Source organism: Macaca nemestrina, chromosome 5, assembly GCF_043159975.1.
Source record: "Macaca nemestrina isolate mMacNem1 chromosome 5, mMacNem.hap1, whole genome shotgun sequence".
Taxonomy (NCBI): Eukaryota; Metazoa; Chordata; class Mammalia; order Primates; family Cercopithecidae; genus Macaca; species Macaca nemestrina.
Window position 1 is genome coordinate 77432758 of NC_092129.1, and position 24430 is coordinate 77457187.

A 24430-nucleotide genomic window follows, 5' to 3' on the forward strand; every position below is an offset into this window, starting at 1 on the left:
AGAGCGCAACCTTTGTGTCCTCCTCAAGTCTCTCCTCTGTGTCCTTTTGTTTGAAAGTGTGAAGACTAACTCACAATTCTTTAACAAGTAAGAAAAGCCCAGGATGTTCTACTGTCATCTCTTTCAGCCCCCCCGCCAGTGGTCAGAACAGTATATTATTTTCCAGATTCTGCTAATAGCCTACTTAAAGTCTAATAATCAACATAATTCAAAAGATATAAAGCATTATTGGACAAGTTAAAAAGAGAGATCACAATGACAATGATCACAGAGCTTTAAATTCTTCTCAAGTTGAAATTCAATTCAAGTTCATATGCAAGGATAAACAACAATCGTTACAAAAATTACAAAACAGAAGAGTAGTGGGGACTACTTCTAACAGATATTAAAACATAAATAATAGAAACATTTCATTTTTTAATTGAATGTTTTCAAAATTAAAACATTTCAATTTCAATTCTTATCACAGATCAAGGGTTAATGTCACTAATATGCAATAATCTCCTACAAGTCAGTGACAAAAAATACCAACACTATTATAGAAACACAAGCAACAGTCATAAACATAAACTTGTTAGGAAAATAAATATAACTCTAAAATATATAAAAACGTAAATTATATATTATATATTTACATTTATTATATATTATAATATACTATATATTTTTATATCTATATATTATATATACATTTTTATAGCTATATATCATATATAATATGCAAATTATATGTTTATATTTAGATTTTTATATTTTAGAGGCATTATACTTCTAAATATAATTCATTATATATAAAATACATAAATATAATAATATAAATAACTATATATCTGTTTATATATTTATTTTATAAATATATATAAACAACACTCAGCACTGTTCATGAGAGGCATGCACATTGAAAGGACACTGAGAAACTACATTTGTCATCTATCAGACAGACGAGGTTCTAGGGAAACAAGCACGCACAGCGCCCTGCTGCGAGTGGTATCAATGGCACGACTTCTATGAAGGACAACCTGGCATCAGCGATCAAGATCACAAGTGCACATGCCCTTTAATAATTGATCCTACAGAGATGCTCACACATATGGAAAGTGACAGATATGCAAGTTTGCTCACTGCTGCATTGTTTGTACAATAATAAAGACTGAAAACCTGCTAATATTCATCAATGGGGATTAGTTAAATCAATTATGGTACAGTTGTACAATGGAATGCTATGCCAGTCTAAAAATTTTGAGTCTCTTCTTACACTGATATATACCAATCTCCACAATAATCCTTAAGTGAGAAAAAGGTATAAAACGGTGTGTATGTATCCTGTGCTACTACTCATGTAGAGAGAGAGAGTGTGTGCGCATTGGGGTAGGAGAGACGGAAGGGATGGAGAGAAGATGTATTGCTGCATTGCTGTAGGTGCTTTGGAAGTGCTTCACTTTGGAGCTAGGGGTCATAATTGTGCGCGTACAGCCCACCCGCTGGCAAAAGAGGACAACTACAAGGTAATGGCTGAAAAATGTATACATTAATATAAAGCCCAGTGTTTTCTATAGAAAATATAATCCATAAGATTCTGCATTTTTAGTTAATTTATAAGGTCCATGGTTCAGTAAACCAAGTAAAAATAATTTTTGGTCACTCTATACTTTTTATTCATGCCTTCTTCTCGTATATAATATTCTGGTTTTTTACATTTAAACGTGCATTGGATCTCAGAGAGTCACATTATTTAAACTGAGGATTGAGATGGGGCTAAGTCATGAAAAGTCATCCTTCTGTGGCAGAGATAATGGTAAATAGCGGATTGGTGAACTTTGTCAGGGGGTAGGAATTTTTTCTTGAAGATTTATCACCACATCCTGGCTCCCCCAAACCCCTCTTCCCACCTTGTACCCTTGAATCATCTCATCTATTTCTACTCTAAATTCCCCAAGGACAGAGAGGGGAGAAGGCGAAGAAAAATGATCTTGGACTTTCATTTGTCTTGGCCATTTCGGCAGTGTGATGTAGAATGCAGTTCCCATTCCATTCTCATTGTTGGTGAAGCTTGTTACTTATGAATTGGCAGATTTTGTGGCAGTAAGAAGTACAAGCAAAAAGGAATGAATACAAAGGAACAAACTCACAGTATGGTTGTATGGATTATATTCTAAACCCTAATGTAAAAATAAATGTACATAGTTACTGCTGCTTTATACTGAATTAAGATATGACAAGACTAAATAAATTCATAAAGATTTAAGAAACACCAAACATCAAATTCTATGAGTAAAACAAACAATAATTTCCTAAGGATTAAGGAAGTGCATAGAAAAAACTAGAGAATGACGATATTGAAAACAACAATAAAGAGTAGGTACAGGCTAAGGGTGGTGGCTCACGTCTATAATCCCAGCACTTTGGGAGGCCGAGGCAAGTGGATTGCTTGAGCCCAGGCGTTCAAGACCAGCCTGGTCAATACAGTGAAATCCCATCTCCACAAAAAATTAGCTAGGAAAGGTGGTGCACCTACTATCGCAGCTACCCAGGAGGCTGAGGCGGGAGGATTGCCTAACCCAGGGAGGTCAAGGTTGCAGTAAGCCATGATCATGCCACTGAACCCTAGCCTGGGCAACAGAGTGAGACCCTGTCTCAAAAACAGACAGAAAAAAAAGGAAAAGGAATAGGTAGAAAAATTGAAGGCAACAGTAATATATAAGAGCCAATCTCTGGTGTTTTGTTTTGTTTTGTTTTGTTTTGTTTTGTTCTTGAGATGGAGTCTCACTCTGTCACCTACGCTGGAGTGCAGTGGTGTGATCTCAGCTCACTGCAAGCTCCGCCTCCCAGGTTCAAGTGATTCTCCTGCCTCAGCCTCCCGAGTAGCTGGGACTACAGGCGCGTGCCACCACACCCGGCTAACTTTTTGTATTTTTAGTAGAGATGGGGTTTCACCATGTTAGACAGGATGGTCTCGATCTCCTGACCTCGTGATCCGCTCACCTTGGCCTCCCAAAGTACTGGGATTACAGGCATAAACCACCGTGCCCGGCCCATCTCTGGTGTTTCCTCATAAAAAGTTACAACCTTAGAGCTCTGTGATTTGTCCAAACTAACTGGTCTTTAAAATTATGTTCATTCTAAAGCAGGAGTTTTTAACAAGGTCCTTAGGGGTATGGGGTAGATAGAATTCAAGGCAGGCAGGGTGTAAACCTGGATGGAAAAAAAATTACCTTTGTTTTTTCCTAACCTCTAACTGAAATTCTGCATAGTATTCAGTTATGAACACAGACAATAAACCACAGTAACACTAGCAGTCCCTGTGACTCTGTTTGTAAGGGAAAGCACAGGTATTTTCGTATCACATCTCATGTTGCAGCTACCTGAAAATACAGTTATATTCACCCTTCCTTTCAATGCCAACTATCACCAAATGGTGAAGTTGCATTCTCATACTAGTGATCCCAAATCTACACTGCTTTCCGTATTCTCTAGCAATAATGATTTGAGATCAACAGTTCAATGTTCTCATTCAGCGAAGCAACAACAGCATTCACACTGGTATGTCATTAAAAAATAAAAGGTACATATTGAACAGAACCATATGAAGCTGCCTCTTTTCCCCAGCTCTATCCACCGAAGGCCTGAAAGCAACGACAGCAGCAATGAGCTTCCCTAGCCCAGAACTTGGTTACTAAACACCATAAGCCCTAAAAGGAACCAAGGCTGCTTAAAAAATCAGCTGATTCTAGGGCTAGAATAGGGAAAGTCTAAGACGAACATTTTCTAATGCCAGAAAATAAGCAAGTGCTCCAAAAATAATGACAAACCATTTCCAAAAGACACGGGAGACAACCTGAAGGGGCTCCCACAGCCAAACCTGAGACAATCTGAACATCAGTATGAATAAGGAGAGTAATAGATTATAATCTAGTGAAGAAAAATAACCACATGTGATCCCATATGGATTAGAAAGAAAGGCAGAAAGGAGAAATGGGAGGAGGAAGAAAGCTTTTCCTACAGAAGAGTACTAAATAAATGAATAAGGAGTAATAAAATTAGGGGGAAAAACTCAGCATTTTGTAACCACCTAACAATAACTGTTATTCAGGCAAGATTCATTCAAAGAATATTATTAAATAAAACCACTGGCTGAAAGTTTGAAGAGCAACAGGACAGTCTCCTAATTTCAAAGTAGTACCTCCTCCTACAAATCGTGTATTAATTTCTTTTTTTTTTTTTTGAGACAGAGTCTCACTGTGGCGCCCAGGCTGGAGTGCAGGGGCGAGATCTCGGCTCACTGCAAGCTCCACCTTCCGGGTTCACGTCATTCTCCTGCCTCAGCCTCCTGAGTAGCTGGGACTACAGGCACCCACCACCACACCCGGCTGATTTTTTGTCTTTTTAGTAGAGACGGGGTTTCACTGTGTTAGCCAGGATGGTCTCAATCTCCTGACCTCGTGATCCACCCGCCTCAGCCTCCCAGAGTGGTATTAATTTCAAATAAAGAAATATATTAACATTCAAGCAGAGAAAACTGGCAGACATCACTTTAATCAAGTGAACAAAGGGAACATCAGCAATAAGGGGTGAGCTGGCATCACGTGCTTCCGGGCATGACATACTGGGAAGGACACAAAATCACCTCTATCGTATTCCTATAATAACACACACCCAAATTTAATCATGAGGAAGCATAAGACAAACTAAACTGAGGGCCAATCTACAAACCACTGCTTTGTACTCTTCAAAAATGTCAATGTCATGAAGACAGAGAAAGGCCGAAAAAATTTTCAGGTAAAAGGAGTCTAAATACACAAGACTCACATGCAACACTTAATACCAGACTAGATCCTGCAATAGATTTTTTAAAAAGAAAAAGGCTGTCATAGGCTGGGCGCAGTGGCTCATGCCTATAATCCCAGCACTTTGGGAGGCCAAGGCGAGCAGATCACCTGAAGTCAGGAGTTCGAGACCAGCCTGATCAACATGGTGACATCCCGTCTCCACTAAAAATACAAAATTAGTCAGGCGTGGTGGCGGATGCCTGTAATCCCAGCTACTCAGGAGGCTGAGGTAGGAGAATTGCTTGAACCGGGGAGGCGGAGATTGCAATGAGCTGAGATTGTACCACTGCACTCTAGCCTGGGTGACAGAGCGAGACTACATCTCCAAAAAAAAAAAAAAAAAAAAAAGCTGTCATAAAAGAATTACTGGGAAAATTCAAATATGGAGTATTTTAATATTAGACAACAGTATTATATCAATATTAAATTTTCTGAATTGATAACTGTACTGTGGTTCTTTCAGGGAATGTCCTTGGGGCATCATATCTGTACCTAATGAATGGCTCAGGGAGAAAAATATTAAATGTGTGTGAATAGGTATCTTAAAATATATCTGCAGAGAGAGGGAAAGTAAAAGGGAGGGATGATATAACAAATGGGATAAAATGTTAGTAATTGGTGAATCTTTTTTTTTTTTTTTTTTTGAGATGGAGTCTCACTCTGTTGCTCAGGCTGGAGTGCAGTGGTGTGATCTCGGCTCACTGCAAGCTCTGCCTCCCAAGTTCACACCATTCTCCTGCCTCAGCCTCCCAAGTAGCTGGGACTACAGGCGCCCGCCACCATGCCTGGCTAATTTTTTTGTATTTTTAATAGAGATGGGGTTTCACTGTGTTAGCCAGGATGGTCTCAATTTCCTGACCTCGTGATCTAATTGCCTCGGCCTCCCAAAGTGCTAGGATTACAGGCGTGAGCCACTGCGCCCAGCCAGTAATTGGTAAAACTTAATGAAATGTATTATTTTTGCAATTATTTAAATTTGAAATTATTCCAAAATAAAAAGTTAGAGAAAAATTTTAATTAACTTCAACTTTCATGTTTTAAATATATTTTATTGAATGCATCCATAAATACATGTATTAATTATATAAGAATTTATTTTCTCTTTTGATAACAGTATTTCAATATAATTTGTTTCCTTTGTAATCTTATGCATTATATTTTATGCATTTAGAACTGAATTCCTAGACTTAACCAAATCACAAAAGGAGTCCATGGTATTCAAAGGTTAAGAACTCTGTTCCAAAACCAAACATTATTGTGTTGGCTATATGCTGGGGTTGACAGTCGCCTCCGTACATGAGGAGTTTTGTTTATTTATTTTTTAGAGATGCAGTTTCACTATGTCGCCCAGGTTGGAGTGCAGTGGCTGTTCACAGAAGCTATCATAGAGCACCACAGCCTCAAACTTCTGGACTGGGGTATCCTCCTGCCTCAGCCTCCTCAGTAGCTCGGACTACAGGCATGAGCCACTGTGCCCAGCTTGAAAGCAGTTTTATATAGAAACAGCACACTGACACTGAAGGGCCCTTGGGGACCACTATGAGACAGGTCTGTCATAAACTGGGCAGACAGATTACTGCAAACCAGATGGACTCTCTCCACCCGCCATGTCAGCACCCCCAGCCTCCTGGCATATGTGAAATCCAGGAGGCATGACAAACTTGAGGCAGAGTAGGGGGAATAAGAATAACGAAAAGGAGGCCAGGCGCAGTGGCTCACGCCTGTAATCCCAGCACTTTGGGAGGCCAAGGCAGGCAGATCACAAGGTCAAGAGATCGAGACCATCCTGGCTAACATGGTGAAACCCTGTCTCTACTAAAAACACAAAAATCAGCTGGGCATGGTGGCTCGCGCCTGTAGTCCCAGCTACTTCGGAGGCTGAGGCAGGAGAATCGCTTGAACCTGGGCGGCAGAGCTTGCAGTGAGCCAAGATGGAACCACTGCACTCCAGCCTGGGGATATAGCGATGCTGTGCCTCAAAAAAAAAAAAAAAGTAAAAGGCAGTGCTTACTGGCCTAAAGAGATGGGACATTAGAATTAAAATAAAATATTTATTTGAAAAATTAATTAAAGATATGCTACCTCTTGTTTTAAAAAAAAGAACAGGGACTCAAATCAAAGTGAAACCAGTACCTTCCAAGTGGAAAAATCAAAGGTGCTTCATTAAACATAAAGCATTCATTGTTTTTTAAAAAAATGCTAAAAACAATTTTTTTACTTAAAGGATGGATCTATATGTGTCTGTGATCTGCCCAAGTAGAATGGAAACGTTTCAAGTGTCAGTTTCATCATTTCCAGTGTGATCTATGTTTCCTAAATATACTGAATTGGTGTAGCGTAAAGACAATGCAATTAAAAGGTCATACGGTCCAGGCACGGTGGCTCTCGCTTGTTATACTAGCACTTTGGAAGACTGAGGCTGGGTGGACCTCTTGAGCCAGGAGTTAGAGACCAGCCTGGGCAACATGGCGAAATCCTGTCTCTACCAAAAATACAAAAACATTAGCCAGGCCTGGTGGTACATGCCTGTAGTCCCAGCTACTCGGGAGGCTGAGGTGAGACGATCACTTGAGCCCAGAAGGCGGAGGCTGTAGTGAGCCAAGATCATGCCACCGTGCTCCAACCTGGGTGACAGAGTGAGACCCTCATCTCAAAAAAAAGGTCAAACGAATTACTTTTTCAGAAAAACTTCAGTTAGGGGAAGATCTTTAAAATGAGGCACCTGGAATGGGTAGGAGAAGTTGTCAGAAGACCCAGGTCCTCTCCAAGGTGGTGAATGTTAAAACACACAAACACATGATTTTTTTTTTTTTTTTTTTTTTTTTGAGACGGAGTCTCGCTCTGTCACCCAGGCTGGAGTGCAGTGGCCGGATCTCAGCTCACTGCAAGCTCCGCCTCCCGGGTTCCCGCCATTCTCCTGCCTCAGCCTCCCGAGTAGCTGGGACTACAGGCGCCCGCCACCTCGCCCGGCTAGCTTTTTGTATTTTTTTAGTAGAGACGGTGTTTCACCGTGTTAGCCAGGATGGTCTCGATCTCCTGACCTCGTGATCCGCCCGTCTCGGCCTCCCAAAGTGCTGGGATTACAGGCTTGAGCCACCGCGCCCAGCCAACACATGATATTTTAACTATGAACACACACATACACATGCACAAGGCCAATTTAAACTATGTAACTCTTTACTGCTGAGGCCAAGAATTCTGCACAAAGCAGCAGCAATAGTGGGGCCAGGCACAGTGGCTCACACCTATAATCCCAGCACTTTGGGAGGCCAAGGCGAGATTACCTGAGGTCAGGAGTTTGAGACCAGCCTGACCAACATGGTGAAACCCCAACTCTACTAAAAATACAAAAAAATTAGCCTAGTGTAGTGGCACATGCCTGTAGTCCCAGCTACTCGGGAGGCTGAGGCAGGAGAACTGCTTGAGCCCAGGAGGCAGAGGCTGTAGTGAGTCGAGATCACACCACCGCACCACTCTAGCCTGGGTGACAGAGGGAGACTCCATTTCAAAAAAAAGAAGTGGCATGGTGGTATTAAACCACTTTCCCTCTCTTCACTTGGCAAAAGGTAAGGTTACAGAACACTATAGAAGGTAGAGGAATATTAACTAAACAGTAATGTCAGGCCAGGTCTCAGGAGCTCTGACATGGGGGTGCAGGAGAGAAGTTAGTGATGGGAGTGGGAGACACTATGGCAGAACACAGAGAAGCACCCAAGTCCACAAGACCCTGTCTGTAAACAGCCTGGTCCCAACCAAGCTGAAACTGTCAGATGTTAGACAAGGCCTGCTGAAAATGAGGTGGTTCCTTGGCTTCCAGATGAAAAGCAGGGGCATAAGAATAGAGAAGGGAAGAATACAGATTTAGATAAGAAACTACTTGGTATGACAGGCCCGTGGTTTCCTAGGTTTGACACCAACAGCACAAACAACAAAAGAAAAAAAATGTATAAATTGGACTTCATCAAAAATGTTTTTTACTTTTAAATTTTTTTTTTAGGGACAGGGACTTGTTCTGTTGCCCAAGCTGGAATGCAGTGGCACAATCACTGCTCACTGCAGCCTTGAATTCCTGGGCTCAAGTGCTCCTCCCGCCTTAGCTTCCTGAGAAGCTAGGATCACAGGTGCACACCCCACAACTGGCTAATGTTTTTCTTCTTTGTAGAGATAGTCTTGCAATGTTGCCCAGGCTGTTCTCAAACTCCTGGGCTCAAGTGATCTTCCCACCTCCGCCTCCCAAAGTGCTAGGACTACAGACATAAGCCACCATGCCTGTCCAGACTTCATGAAAATTAAAAACATTTGGGGTGCACAGGTCACTATCAAGAAAGTGAAAAGAACCCACAGAATGGGAGAAATATCTGCAAATTACATATCTAATAAGAGATGTGTATCCAGAATACATAAAGAGTTCTTACAATTCAACAATATAAAGAACTCTTACAATTCAACAACAAAAAATTTCAACTCTTACAATTCAACATATCTAATAAGAGATTTGTATCTAGCATATATCAAGAACTCTTACAATTCAACAAAAAAAAAAAAAGGCCCATTTTTAAATTGGGTGCTACAACATGAAAAGATGCTTCGAAAGGACAAGTAACCCAATTTTAAAATGAGCAAAGGGAGCCATGGTGGCTCACACCTGTAGACCCAGCTATTCAGGAGGCTGAGGTGGGAGGATCACTTGAGCCCAGGAGTTCAAGGCTGTAGGGCACGTAATGATTTTGCCTGTGAAGAGCTACTGCATTCCAACCTGGGCAACACAGTGAGACCTCATCTCAAAAACAAAAACAAAATCCCTAGTTAAAAAAAAATTGGGCCAAGGATTTGAATAGATATTTCTCCAAAGAAGATATGTAAGTGCCAACAGCACGTGAAAAGGTACTCAACATCATTAAGCATTAGGAAAATGCAAATCAAAGCCAGAATGAGGATACTACTTCACACACAATGGGATGGCTAGAAGAAAAGATGGACAATAACATATATTCCTGGTGGGAATGTAAAATGGTAAAGTCCCTGTGGAAAACATTTGAAAGTTACTCAAAAAGTTACACGGAGTTACCACAAGACCCAGAAATTCCACTCCTAGGTATATACTCAAGAGAACTAAAAACATACAACCACACAAAGACATGCACATGAATGTTGATATTGAGATCTAATAAGAAACATATATTTGGTCTCCACCCCTGGTTCCCTCTAGAGTGATGAGTGTCTTCTGTATGCTAATGAGATGACTGGTGGCTGGAGGGCCCCTAAATAGTTTCAGGAAGGGGGCTGGTGGCCAGAAAGACTAAGGGCATGATTAGAGGGTTGGGACTTTCTGCCCTATTCACCAACCTCTGGGGAGGACAGAGGGCCTGAAGGTTGAGGTGATCACCAAAGGTCAATGATTCAATCAACCATGCCAACTGATTAAAGCCATGAAAATCCGAAGGACAGGGTTCGGAAAGTTTCTGGATACCAGAACCCGTGGAGATATCTGGAGGGTGATGCACCCGGAGGGGCATGAAGGCTCAGCACCCCTTCCTATATAGCTTGCCCTATGCGTCTCTTCCATCTGCTGTCCATCCCTCTCCTCTGTCATATCCTTTATAATAAACGGTAAGCATAAGTCAGGTGTTTTCCTGAATTCCATGAGTCATCCCAGTAAATGAATCAAACCCAAGGAGGGGGTCATGGGCACTGCCAGTTTATGGCTGATCAGAAGCACAGGTCACACTTGGAACACGTCACTGGCATCTGAAGTGGGGGGCAGTCCTGTGGGACAGAGCCCTTAACCTATAGGCTCTGATACCATCTCTAGGTAGAGACGTCAGAACTGAATTAAATGGAAGGACACCGAGCTGGTGTCTTATGGAGAATTGCTGAGTGTGTAGGGAAAAACCCTCCACACTTCTGGTGTCAGAAGTGTTAAGGGGTGTGAGAAAGAAGGAAAAATGCTTTGCTTTTTCCCTATCTTGTACAGTACAGTTTTTTTTTTCCCAATTAGAAATGTTCATAGTATTATTCATACATAATAGCCAAACGATAGAATGTTCATAGAAATATTATTCATACATAACAGCCAAAGAATAGGAATGACCCAAATGTCCATCATTGATGAACAGATAAATAAAATGCGGCATAGTCATACAATGGACTATTACTTGGCCATAAAAAGGAATGAAGCACTGATATGCCACAATGTGGTTGAGCCTTGAAAACATTATGCTAAGTGAAAGAAGTCAGACACAAAAGGCCACATATTAGATGATTCCATTTATATGAAATGTCCAGAACAGGCCAATCCATAGGAAAAATAGATTCGTGGTTACCAGGGGCTGGAGAGGGGAATGAGTGGTGACTGCTAATGGTTAGAGGGATTCTTTGGGGGATGGTGAAAATATTCTGGAATTAGATTGGAGTAATGATTATACAACTCTATGAGTATATTAACATCGAATGAATTGTATAGTTTTAAAGGGTTTTATGGTATGTGGATTATAAAGAAAACTAGTTGAATTGGAAATATCACCATAAATTTAAGACCTTTTAAGAAAAAGGTAATTGTTCTGCTCTGTTACTTAGGTGTCTAGGAGCCCCCAAGGTCCACCAGCTCTACCTTCATGAAGAACTATTACGCACACCTAGTGCCTGGGTTTTGGACTCTTAACCTTTTCCTGTAAGAAGAATCAGATCTCCTTGGAGAAGTAGCCATATCTCGTAGGGCAGGAAGAATCAAAAAGAGCCAGGGATATCTTGTCAAAAAACCATGGCACCTTCTAGCCACTTTGGGAACAGAATTTAAAAGCATAAGAAGGTCAGTGTACAGAAAGGGTATAGAGGCCAGACGACGGAACTCTCAGCTTCAAAAAGAAAACACCACTATAATTCACTGGAGCAATTCCAAGACATGGCCTAAAAGGGGAAATTACGTAAAGTATACTAGACAAGTCCTGTCTACTGATGTGTCCCTAATTTCTCATAAAAGGGAAAAATGAGAAAATGCATTTAATTGGTCAAAGAATATAGAATACTGTGATTTTTTTTACTGACAAAATACGTTCCTCTCATTGAGATTACATAGTTACTGCAGTTAATAATGGTGGTTATTCGTTCTGATTTCTCTTAGAGGTATGAGATTTTTATAAAGAATAACTTGCACCCCAAGAATATCAGAATTCAGTATTCACTGAGAGCCTTGTTTTCTTCTTTTTTTTTTTTTTTTTTTTTTTTTTTGAGACAGGGTCTCATTCTATTGCGCAGGCTGGAGTGCAGCAGCACAATCACAGCTCACTGAAGCCTCAATCTCCTGGGCTCAAGCAATCCTCCCATCTCAGCCTCTCAAACAGCTGGAACTACAGGCACATGTTACCACGTCCAACTAATTTTTTTTTGTAATGTTTTATAGACATGGGGGTTCTCGCTGTGTTGCCCAAGCTGGTCTCAAACTATTGGCCTCAGGCAATCCTCCTACCTCAGCCTCACAAAGCACTGCGCACTGGGATTACAGTTGTCAACCACTGCGCTCAGCCCTGTTCATTCTTTTTTTTTTTTTGAGACAGTCTCACTCTGTCACCAGGCTAGAGTGCGGTGGCACAATCTCGGCTCATTGCAACCTCTGCCTCCCGGGTTCAAGCGATTTTCCTACCCCAGCCTCCCAAGTAGCTGGGACTATGGGCATGCGCCACCACGCCCAGCTAATTTTTGTATTTTCAGTAGAGATGGGGTTTCACCATGTTGGCCAGGATGGTCTCTATCTCTTGACCTCGTGATCCACCCGTGTCAGCCTCCCAACACGCTGGGACTACAGGCATGAGCCACCACACCCGGCCCTCATTCTTTAAGATAAAATTTTAAGAGTTACTTCCTGTGAAGCTATAAATGACCTCTTAAGCAGAGTGAAGGGCTCCTGAAATCACCTTTATCTCTCTTACACACTCTGTGACTGTTTATTTACCTGCCTCCCTGTCATCCCTGACATCCAGCCCAGGGCATGGCACACAACCAGAAGTTAGCATGTTTACTCAGTTACTGGGTGAATGCTAGCCCCTGACACAATACATTGGAAAGAGTGGACACTCAAAAATATTTACTGAAGTGAATACATGAGCTAACCTTCTGAGCAGCTAGACTCTGACTGCTTTCACTAAGAGCCAAAGATGTAAAATACTGGATACACTCATCCAGCTCTGTTTGAGGTAAGGAAGCCAGCAACTGCCTGAGCTCTTCTTCAGTGGAAGAATCCTGAAATGAAACGAAATTCTTCATAAATACTCAACAACTGAGTACAACAAAAAATATCCAAATACTCAAAGCCAATATTTGCCATATATATATATATATATCAAAGCCATATATGATATGTGCATCTCTCTCTATATATACATATACATATATATATGATACAGAGATATAGGGAAAGAGATATCAGAGATTAATTACTGCTTTCAGTCTTGAAAACAGTCACCCACCCAGGTAAATAAACAATCATTTAATTTTGAATTCTATATTTTCACGTTTGCTACTTCAAACTGAGAGACGTACTGTAAACTTTAACTCTGAATTTTCATCTGACATCTTGACATTCTCGACATCTTGACTCAAAATGAAGTATTGCACCCTTACTAATTAAAGCTACTGCTTTTTAAATCCAGAACTTGTTACTCATTTTCTCTAATAATTAATATCTAGCATATTCATTTTCCTATTTTTCAAAAAGCTGCGAACGCATAAGTTTTAAGAGTTTCATTTTCTGGTCTAGGAAAAATACTCAAGAAGCATGCTTTAAATCTGTCGCAGTGTTTCTCAACCAGGGGCTATTTTGCCTCGGCAACATCTGGCAATGTCTGGGGACATTTTTGGTTGTTACAACTAGGGGGTGCTACTAGCATCTAGGGAGTAGAGTCTAGGGATGTTGCTACACACCCTACAATGTACACAACAGCTTCCTACCACAAAGAATTATCTGGCCCAAAATGTCAATAGTGCTGAGGCTAAGAAAACCTGACCTACAGAAACTCAGAAGGGACCAACTCATGGATGCTGATATGCTATGGCATGTCACCCACTGGTTTACAGAGACTCCCAATTCCCAAAGGCAGAAAATAATATAGCAGGAACGGCCCCTCCTGAGGAACCAAATATTTGTATAACTACTATGATTTCAGTTTTACATTTCAGTTTTACATTCCAGTTTATCTGCTTGTGAGAAGTAGCCAACAACTACTTTTTTAAAGTATTTTGTACCCAAAGTGAAGATAATATATTAAACCATTTTTCACTCTCTAAATTATTATTAATATTGTTTTACTTACTTCTTTTAAAGATGGCAAAGGAGGTGGTAGGAGAAAAAAGCGAAGATCACTCTCTTTGCTTCGTGCCAAACCAATAAGAGTTTTCGGATCACAGGCTTGAGCAATTAGCCTATACTGGTAATCTATTGAAAAAGCATTATCTTTTGTTAATACCAAAACCAGCTGATAGATGTTGTAAAGATTAACTGAACAAACTACTGAAAGCACTCTAAGTTTTAGACTGCTCTGCAAATTTGTAATCCAAAATGTCCCAAGTGCAACTACATTTACAATACCTATAAGCTAGCTACATTTCCAGGACTCATCTCACAGTTCTCCTCAACGTATATCCGGAGACCGGGTCACAGCCTAACTTTTTGGAAAAAAGGAAGCTCAAAGGTGGAAACTGGTAAGTCAGAACCAATTTAACTTCTTTTTAAAACAATTCCAGCATTCAAAAGCTGTTTCGACCACTACTCAAAACACATGAGGTTGCGTTTAAGCCTACTGCCCCGTGGTGATGCTATGGTGCTTTGGTATTCATAATGCCCATGAATATTTAGTCTGCAGTTCCAAATACCAGTACTTTCAATTAAACATGCCATTCTTTATATATCAAAAACAAAATTCCAATCATGAAAGCAAACATTATTTTCAATAGTGGCAGTTTATAACCTGGGGTTGGCCGGGCACTGCAGCTTAGGCCTGTAATCCCAGCACTTTCGGAGCCGAGGCAGGTGGATCATCTGAGGTCAGGAGTCCAAGACCCGCCTGACCGACATGGTGAAACCCTGTGTCCACTAAAAATACAAAAATTAGCCAGGCGTAGTGGTGGGCACCTGTAATCCCAGCTATTCGGGAGGCTGAGGCAGGAAAATAGCTTGAACCCAGGAGACAGAGGTTGTAGTAAGTGGAGGTCGTACCACTACACTTCAGCCTGGGTGGCAGAGCAAGACTCTGTCTCAAAAAATAATAATAATAATAACCTGGGTGAGTACTTCTGGATCAAGTGGGGAACTTTTTCAAAATCTATGGGCCAGGGTACTTCCTCTGATTTCTCTGATACAGTAAGTCTGGAATGGAGCCCTGGAAGGCAAATTTTGAAAAATATTTCTATTCTAAATCTCCACCAACATTAAGTGAGCTTATACTTACATTATAAATTATTATAATTGTAGCCGCCAACCAATTAACAAATTAATTTTCAGAGATCTCATTCTGAGTTTAACTTTTCTTTGAGAATTTTTTTTTTTTTTTTTTTTTTGAGACAGTTTTGCTCTGTTGTCCAGGCTGGAGCGCAGTGGTGCAATCTTAGCTCACTAACGACTCTGCCTCGTGGGTTCGCAATTCTTGTGCCTCAGCCTCCCAGTAGCTAGGATTACAAGCACACGTCACCATGCCCAGCTGAATTTTTTGTATTTTTTTAGTAGAGACAGGGTTTTGCCATGTTGCCCAGGCTGGTCTTGAACTCCTGGCCTCAAGTGATCCACCCTCCTCAGCCTCCCAAAGTGCTGGGATTACAGGTGTGAGCCACTGTGCCTAGCTGAGAAAATTATTTTTTTCTATTTTGCCCATTTTTACAAGACAGCTCTACTAACAAAATATAGTTTTGTCCATGTACTATAACCAGAGCAGATATGAGTTCTTTTTAAAGTATTTTTATTGTAAAATGTGTGACTCTGAAACACAATTACATATTTCAAATAGTCCATTAAAAATGATATACACACATACAAATTGGGTACATTCAACTATTAGTATTAGAGTCAAGTAGATTGTAAAAGTAAAAGCAAATATAATTGTATGGTGTAGCAAGCAATTAAGTATACTTCATTAAACAGAAACCCAAAGAAAACTCAAGTACATTAGGCAACTATCAGAATCAAGAGTTGCTCTCAAAGAAGTATGTAACCAAATAAAACTTTGTTCCGGTAGAAAGTTACACAAATATATATACCTCATTTTTGAGCTCATTCTTACCAAACACATTTGACTACCAGGTCAGCAGGCTTTCTACTTTCCGTATCATTGAAGCTTCTTAAAATTTTTAAAATACTTTTTATATATACTAAGACTGCCTGAATTATTTTCCTTCCTGAATCTCACTCCCTTGTCTTTTACATCGGAAATCAAGAGCCAGCTGAAGACCTGCCACCTGTTCGGGTGGTCTCATTACCATGCCAATGATGGGCCTCCGACATCTCCTGCACAGCCTCGAGTCGCGTGGTTTTGTCATCTGACTTGCTCTTCCGTAGGAGCAGCCACACAGCACACTCATGATCTTCTATATCAACTGTACTAAAAGGGTCTTTGCAAAAAGAAAAAGCCAAGACAATATGAACAGCTAAGATAATACTTTTATCTTCACTTTAAGATGGTAATTTATAAATATTTGAAATCTACAATTGGACAGTTAAATCCATGTATATAGGTATTGATAAAAACTGATATTATTTGTTCTCAATTCTGTAATATTATCTTTTATATTATTATGAATATTGTGTGTGCTTTTTTTTGGTGGGGTTCAGGGGTCAGTTTTGTTTTGTTTTTTGAGACAGTCTCACTTTGTTACCCAGGCTGGAATGCAGTGACACGATCATGGCTCACTGCAGCTTCAACCTCTTGGCCTCAAGCAATCCTCCCACCTCAGCCTCCTGAGTAGCTGAGATCACAGGTGTGTACCATTAGGCACAACTAATCTTTTTCTTTTTTTTCTAGAGACAGGGACTTGTTACATTGCCCAGGTTCAACATGTATGCTTTTGTTTTGTATATTCTGGTGTCTTTCATATGTGGTCATTTTAAAAATCTTTTTCTCCCCAAAACTTTTTCAAAAAGATCAAATATATGAAAGAAATTAAAGAATACATTAACATAGGCTGGGCACAGTGGCTCACGCCTGTAATCCCACCACTTTGGGAGGCCCGAGGTGGGTGGATCACAAGGTCAGGAGATCAAAACCATCCTGGCTAACACTGTGAAACCCCGTCTTTACTAAAAATACAAAAACAAAAAATTAGTCGGGTGTGGTGGCGGGCGCCTGTAGTCCCAGCTACTTAGGAGGCTGAGGCAGCAGAATGGAGTGAACCCAGGAGGCAGAGCTTGCAGTAAGCAGAGATCGTGCCACTGCACTCCAGCCTGGGTGACAGAGCAAGACTGTCTCAAAAAAAAAAAAAAAAGAATAAGTTAACATCCATACATCACATCTAGATTCAATAACTCTTATTATTTTATCATATTTTCTTAATCTATATTAACATGTAATTTTTCCCAAACTATTTGAAAGGATGATGTAGACAAAATGACATTTTACCCCTTCACAGTTCAACCTGCATCTCCTAAGAACAATCCTGCATTCTCTTAAATAACCACAATGCTATTATCACACCCAAAAACACTAACAAAAATCTTCCCAAATCATCTAAAATTCAGTCTAATTCCATAGTCAAGCTTCCCCAATTTTTCAAAAAAAAAAAAAATTTTTTAAGGTTGTTTTCTAAAACCAGGATTTAATAAAGTCTCTTTTAACTGTAGAAAGTTTTCTCATCTTTTATTTTCACAATGCCAACTTTTTAAGGAGATCAGATAAGCTCTTTTGTATCTAGCTCCACATTGTAGATTAACCTGATTGTGAAATCTATGATTGTGGATGTACTATGCTCATTATGAGAAGGCATGGGAGTGATTTTCTAACAAATTTAAAATTATAAAACACTTATCAAGAGAATAGGGTATATTTTATCTCCATATTTATTCACAATTACCTAAGGAAGGAAGAAAACTGTCCAAAGCATTAAGCCCTTAAAATTAAATACAGTCCAAGAGAATAATGCTAATTAATTTTCTTTCTTTTCTTTTCTTTTCTTTTTTTGAGACAGTCTCACTCTGTCACCCAGGCTGGAGTGCAGTGGCACGATCTTGGCTCACTGCAACCTCTGCCACCTGAGTTCAAGCGATTCTCCTGCCTTAGCCTCCTGAGTAGCTGGGATTACAGGCACCCACCACCATGCCTGGCTATTTTTGTATTTTTAGTAGAGACGAGGTTTCACCATGTTAGCCAGGCTGGTCTCAAACTCCTGACCTCAGGTTATCCACCCACCTCAGCCTCCCAAAGTGCTGGTGTGAGCCACCGCACCTGGCCTGATTAATTTTCCATAGCTATAAAAAATATTAGTATAAGAAATGAAAAAAAGTATCAAGTTGATCATTCCAATGACTTTCAGATTACTGATAAGGATTCCAAGTCACATATTTGATATTTACCAGCAAATGGATTCCGTAGTATCTTGGCGGATGTTGCCAACACTTTTCTTACTGCTTTGTGAAGTTCTTTTCTTGCCTGCCAGGCAATACCTAAAATGATCATAAAATTAAGTAAAACCAAGAATGTATTCTTTTTTTTTTTTTTTTTTTTGAGACAGAATCTTGCTCTGTCGCCCAGGCTGGAGTTCGGTGGTGCGATATCCGCTCACTGCAGGCTCCGCCTCCTGGGTTCACCCCCTTCTCCTGCCTCAGCCTCCCGAATAGCTGGGACCACAAGCGCCCGCCACCATTCCTGGCTAATTTTTTTGTATTTTTAGTAGAGATGGGGTTTCACCATATTAGCCAGGATGGTCTCAATCTTCTGACCTCGTGATCCACCTGCCTTGGCCTCCCAAAGTGCTGGGATTACAGGCGTGAGCCACCACGCCCCGCCCAAGAATGTATTCTTAACACTATGCTCCAGTGTTTCAAAGAGAAATGTATAAACTCCAAATTTTTTCACAAAGAAAATACAAAATAGCATCGCTGTCTTTTTATTGTCACTATTGATGCAACTAAAACCATTATGGAAACACAGAGCTCTCAATTCCAAAATAAGATTGCTCTCCAAGTTAGGGAAAAGTAAAAACAAAAACACTAACTACAAAAACACTTACTAAAGCTAATGAAAATCTCCACATACAACATAGGTTTTGCAATATCCAGGAAAATGTCCTTCATGATGAGCTCACCTCAAACTGAAGTTTGGAGATACTTTACTAAAGAGATTAAGTCTTATTATACAGGTATATTATAAGCAACAACAATTATCTATGTAATTGAAATTGTAAACATACCATAAAAGCATTTTGAAATACAGAAAGTGATATAATAACTAATAGCAACAGAGCAGCGGGTGACAGACACAGGAAAGCAGTAGAGCCTGCCCCACTCGAGGAACATCATGTTAACTGGCACATTCTGGCTAACAGTGTATGAACAGGCAGCTGTGAGTCAAGTGTGTGACTCACCATGCTACCTATATGCTGAGGAAAATACACTCCTCTGCTGTAAAATTTCATGTTCACCATGCAACCATATGATCACTAATGAGGGCTTCCATGTGTCCTAAATATTGAGAAGTGGAATGTCCTAACTAGTAAAGACAGGTTTTCTAGCCTTGGTGACAGATAATTATAATGAGTTGGCATTCATATTGACGAATGTATCTCATGTGTTTGGTTTGCATGAATACATCCCTTAAATAAGGTAGAAATATCGCAGAGCTAAATGACAAAATCATGTTTTTTGTACTTGCCAAACTGAGAGCCAGCCTCTGTATTGACAGTTCCACTAAGGTGTGGAATTCCAGGTTCAGACTAAAAATGCCAGTTAGTCTTCACTTCACTTAGTTTTAGGAGAGTTGCAAACCTGGATTAAATGTGGAAGTCTAAACTTTGGTCCTTAATTAATTCTTTAGGAACTTGGTTTTCACAGGGTTTGGTGATTCTTAGAATTAGCTCAATCTGTACTACTAAGACTGTGTTTTAAATAGACATATTTTTAAATTCAATGACTAGCTTCCATTTTTCACAAAGAGAGGCTTACTTCACAATAAACTTACCATGATTTTCTCCTTTATCTAAAGAAACTGTGTGCACATATATATATGACTTCATTTTTTCTCTTTCTACCACTTGAGTATCTAATGTCACAGCTTTCTTCAGGGCCAGAACTTCATATGTAAGAAATAGAGAACCTCTTAAAGAGAAAAGAAAAAATGCATCACAAATACACAATCAAAATGTAACACAAGAGCTACTCTTCTCTATTAAGTTTGTCATAGTAAACTTCTTTCTTTTTTATTGGGAAACATAACATGTATACAGTAACATGCATATAACATTTATACAGTCATGCGCCATATACTGACTTTTTGTTCAAGGACAGACCTCACATACGATAGTGGTCTCATAAGATTATAACGGAGCTAAAAAAATTCGTATCTCCTAGTGACTGAGTAGCCAATGTAACACATTAATCACATGTGTGTGGTGATGCTGTGTAAACAAATCTACCGTGCTGCCTATCCTAGAAAAGTCCAGCACATACAATTATGTAGAGTACATAATACTTGATAATAATAAATGTTACTGATTTATGTATTTACTATAGTATACTTTTATTGCTATTTCAGTGTGTACTCCTTCTACTGAACTGTAAAATGCCTAAGGCAGGTCCTGCAGAAGGTATCCAGAAGAAAGTGTTATCACAGGAAATGACAGCTCCACGCGTGTCACTGCCCTGAAGACCTCGCAGTAGGACAAGATGCGGAGGCGGAGACAGTGATATGGATGACCCTGACCCTGTGTAGGCCTAGGCTAATGGGTTTGTGTTTTCATTTTTAATAAAAACATTTAAAAAGTTAAAAAATTGTTTTTGCTGGCACAGTAGCAAGGCCTGTAGTCTCAGCTATTCCGGAGGCTAAAGCAGGAGGATCCCTCGAGCCCAGAAGTTCAAGGCTGCAGCATGCTATAACTGTACCCACGAGTAGCTACTGCTCTCCAGCCTGGGCGACAGAGCGAGACCTCGTCTCAAAAAAAAAAAAATATATATATATATATATATTTATATATATATATTTATATATATATAAAAATATATATATATATATATATATACGGAGTCTCACTCTGTCCCCAAGGCTGGAGTGCAGTGGCACGATCTTAGCTCACTGCAAGTTCCACCTCCTGGGTTCACGCCATTCTTTCACCTCAGCCTCCCAAGTAGCTGGGACTACAGGAGCCTGCCACCACGCCCAGCTAATTTTGTTTTTGTATTTTTAGTACAGACGGGGTTTCACCGTGTTAGCCAGGTTGGTCTCAATCTCCTGATCTCGTGATCCGCCCACCTGGGCCTCCCATAGTGCTGAGATTACAGGCATGAGCCACTGCACCCGGCCTCAAAAAGATTTTTTTTTTTTTTTGGGAGAGGGAGTCTCGTTCTGTTGCCCAGGCTGGAGTGCAGTGGTGCAGTCTTGCCTCACTGCAAGCTCCGCCTCCCGGATTCACGTCATTCTCCTGCCTCAGCCTCCCGAGTAGCTGGGACTACAGGCACCCACATCACGCCTGGCTAATTTTTGTATTTTTAGTACAGACAGGGTTTCATCTTGTTAGCCAGGATGGTCTCGATCTCCTGACCTCATGATCTGCCCGCCTTCCCCTCCCAAAGTGCTGGGATTACAGGCATGAGCCACCACACCAGGCCAAAAAGATTTTTCTAATAGACAAAAGTTTATAGAATAAGGACATAAAGAAATAAAACATTTTTGTATAGCTATATGATGTGTTTGTGTTTTAAGCTAAGTGTAATTACAAAAGTCAAAAAGTTTTTCAAAAATTTAAGCTGATACAGTAAAAAAAAAAAAAAAAAATACAGTAAGCTGAGGTTAATTATTAAAGCCAGGACTTTATTTATTTTTAGAGACAGGGTCTCAACTATGTTGCCCAGGTTGACCTCAAACTTCTGGGCTCATGTCATCCTCTTGCCTCAGCCTCCCAAACAGCTGGGACTACAGGCCCACAGCACTACATCCAGCTAGGTTAATTATTAAAGAAAAAAAATACTGTTTTATAATTAGTGTAGCTGGGTGCAGTGGTGCATGCCTGTAGTCCCAGCTAGTTAGAAGCCTGAGGCAGGAGGATCACTTGAGTCCAGGAGTTCAAGGCCAGCCTAGGCAAAACATAGTGAGACTCTGCCTTTAAAGAAAATACAAAATTCAGTGGCTCACGCCTATAATCCCAACACTCTGGGAGGCCAAGGCGGGCGGATCACCAGAGGTCAGGAATTCAAGACTGGCCTGGCCAACATGGCAAAACCAAGGCTCTACTAAAAATATAAAACTTAGCCAGGCGTGGTGGCAGGCGCCTGTAATCCCAGCTACTCAGAAGGCTGAGTCAGGAGAATCGCTTGAACCCAGGAGGCAGAGGCTGCAGTGAGACGAGATTACGCCGCTACACTCCAGCCTGGGCGACAGAGCAAGACTCCGTCTTAAAAAAAAAAAAAAAGTGTAATGTAGCCTAGGTACATAGTGTTGATAAAGTCTACAGTAGTGTACAGTAATGTCCTAAGCCCTCATGCTCACTCACCCAGAGCAACGCCCCGTCCTGTAAGCTCCACTCATGGTAAGTGCCCTATGTAAGTGTACCATTTTAAAATGTTATTTACTGTACCTTTTTTTGTTTGGATATGTTTAGGTACACAAATACTTCCCATTGTATTATAATAGCCTATAGTATTCAGTACAGTCACATGCTGTACAGGTTTGGAGCCTAGGAGCAATAGGCTGTCCCACACAGCCTAGGTGTGGAGTAGGCTCTGCCATCCAGGTTTGTGCAAGTGCACTCTGTGATGATTGCACAACAATGAAATCACCTAACAACACATTACTCAGAATGTATCGCCATTATTGACACATGACTGTATATATACATATACATGTATATACACATTTCAGTTTACAAATAATAAATAGCTTCATAATCATATCCAGGCAAGAAACAGAATGTTAACAGCACCCCAGAAGCCCACAGTGTGTCCTCCCGATACTGACCTGTTCTCATCTCTATATATGATTCTGATTTTTATTATAACAATGTGCTTTTCTTTACAGTTTATATATGCATCCTTAAACAACAGAGCTTAGTTTTGCCTGTTTTTGAAATTCATATCAATGGAATCACACTACACGTATTCTTTTGCTCAGCCTTGTATTTATGTGAGTCATCCATGTTGTTGCACGTAAAATGTAGTTCCTGCACTTAGATTTTCGTATAGTATGTGATTATCCATTGCATGGATATACTACAACTTACTTATTCACTCTCCCATAGATGGGCACTGAGAACGTTTCTAGTTTGAGTCTATCACAACAATGCTGTTACGTATCTTATATATCTGTACCGTGCATACATGTACGTGTACCTCTATCTATCTACACATACATATATCTAGAATTACATACCTTCTGATAGTATACATATTCAATTTTACTAGATAATGACAAACCGGTTTTGCGAAAAGATGAGCCAATGTGTATTCCCATCATCTACCTGAAGTTAATTTTAAATGTTGTTTGTTGTGTATCTCAAAATGAAGATTTCTTTTTTCCTAATCAGATTGACTTACACACTCCCTAAATCCTGACACAAACATTGCACTCTGGATTCAGAGTTTAGCAACATTGTTTTCCTACACCTTCTTCTGACCTTTGGTTTCTACCCTCAGGCAAACAGATAAAACAAAGTTCAGACACTGGTTTAGCACCAGAGGAACACAAAGAAGGCTCTTTAGAATCCTCTGCCCTCGGCCAAGGGCAGTGGCTCAGCCTGTAATCCCAGCACTTTGGGAGGCCAAGGCAGGCAGATCACCTGAGCCCAGGAGTTCAAGACTAGCCTGGGCAACATGGCGAGACCCTGTCTCTACTAAAAATACAAATAATAATAATAATACAGCCAGGTGTGGTGGTACACACCTGTGGTCCAGCTTGGGAGGCTGAGGTGGGAGGATCACCTGAACCCAGGGGGCAGAGGCTGCAGTGAGCCGAGATCATGCCACTGCACTCTAGCCTGGGTGACCAGAGTAAGACACTGTCTCAAAAAAAAAAAAAAAGAATCCTCTACTCTCTTCGGGATGTATCTGAACTTTTATCTTGTTTTCCATGAAAGACAAAATTCTTTACTATAAGAAAAAACTGTAATTAATTTTCACTATATTCCTGAACATAATTGTGAGCTAGACAAACTGCATTACAGAAAAGGTTATATATACATTTATGCTTTGCTCAGAATGAGTCAAAGGGAAAAATTATCTAAATATATTTTGCCGTACATTACAATGTCATGGAGAAATGTATGCATTTGGATAAAATGCCAAATATATCTCTTTTATCATTTCAGCATCTGAGAGTTAATTTTATATTTGTACTAGTAAAAAGTATTAACAAATACAGTACAACAGTATTACATATATATTCCTCCCCCTAAAGAAAAGTAAAAGAAGGAATATGAAAAATAACAAT

At 40.2% G+C, this 24430-nt stretch overlaps 1 protein-coding gene across 3 annotated transcripts in view; it reads right to left on the reverse strand.

The window, feature by feature from the left end:
* The window catches only part of LOC105478741 (serine active site containing 1), a 58957-nt gene that overhangs the window by 21713 nt on the left and 12814 nt on the right, over positions 1-24430 (reverse strand). For all 3 annotated transcript variants that reach the window (XM_011736354.2, XM_011736355.3, XM_011736353.3), the window contains 5 exons: positions 19976-20112; positions 18373-18462; positions 16287-16418; positions 14132-14253; positions 12933-13061 (listed from right to left, as the gene is read on the reverse strand). In XM_011736354.2, the coding sequence (XP_011734656.1) occupies positions 12933-13061; positions 14132-14253; positions 16287-16418; positions 18373-18462; positions 19976-20112 (610 nt within the window). The remainder of the gene's footprint in view (positions 1-12932; positions 13062-14131; positions 14254-16286; positions 16419-18372; positions 18463-19975; positions 20113-24430) is intronic.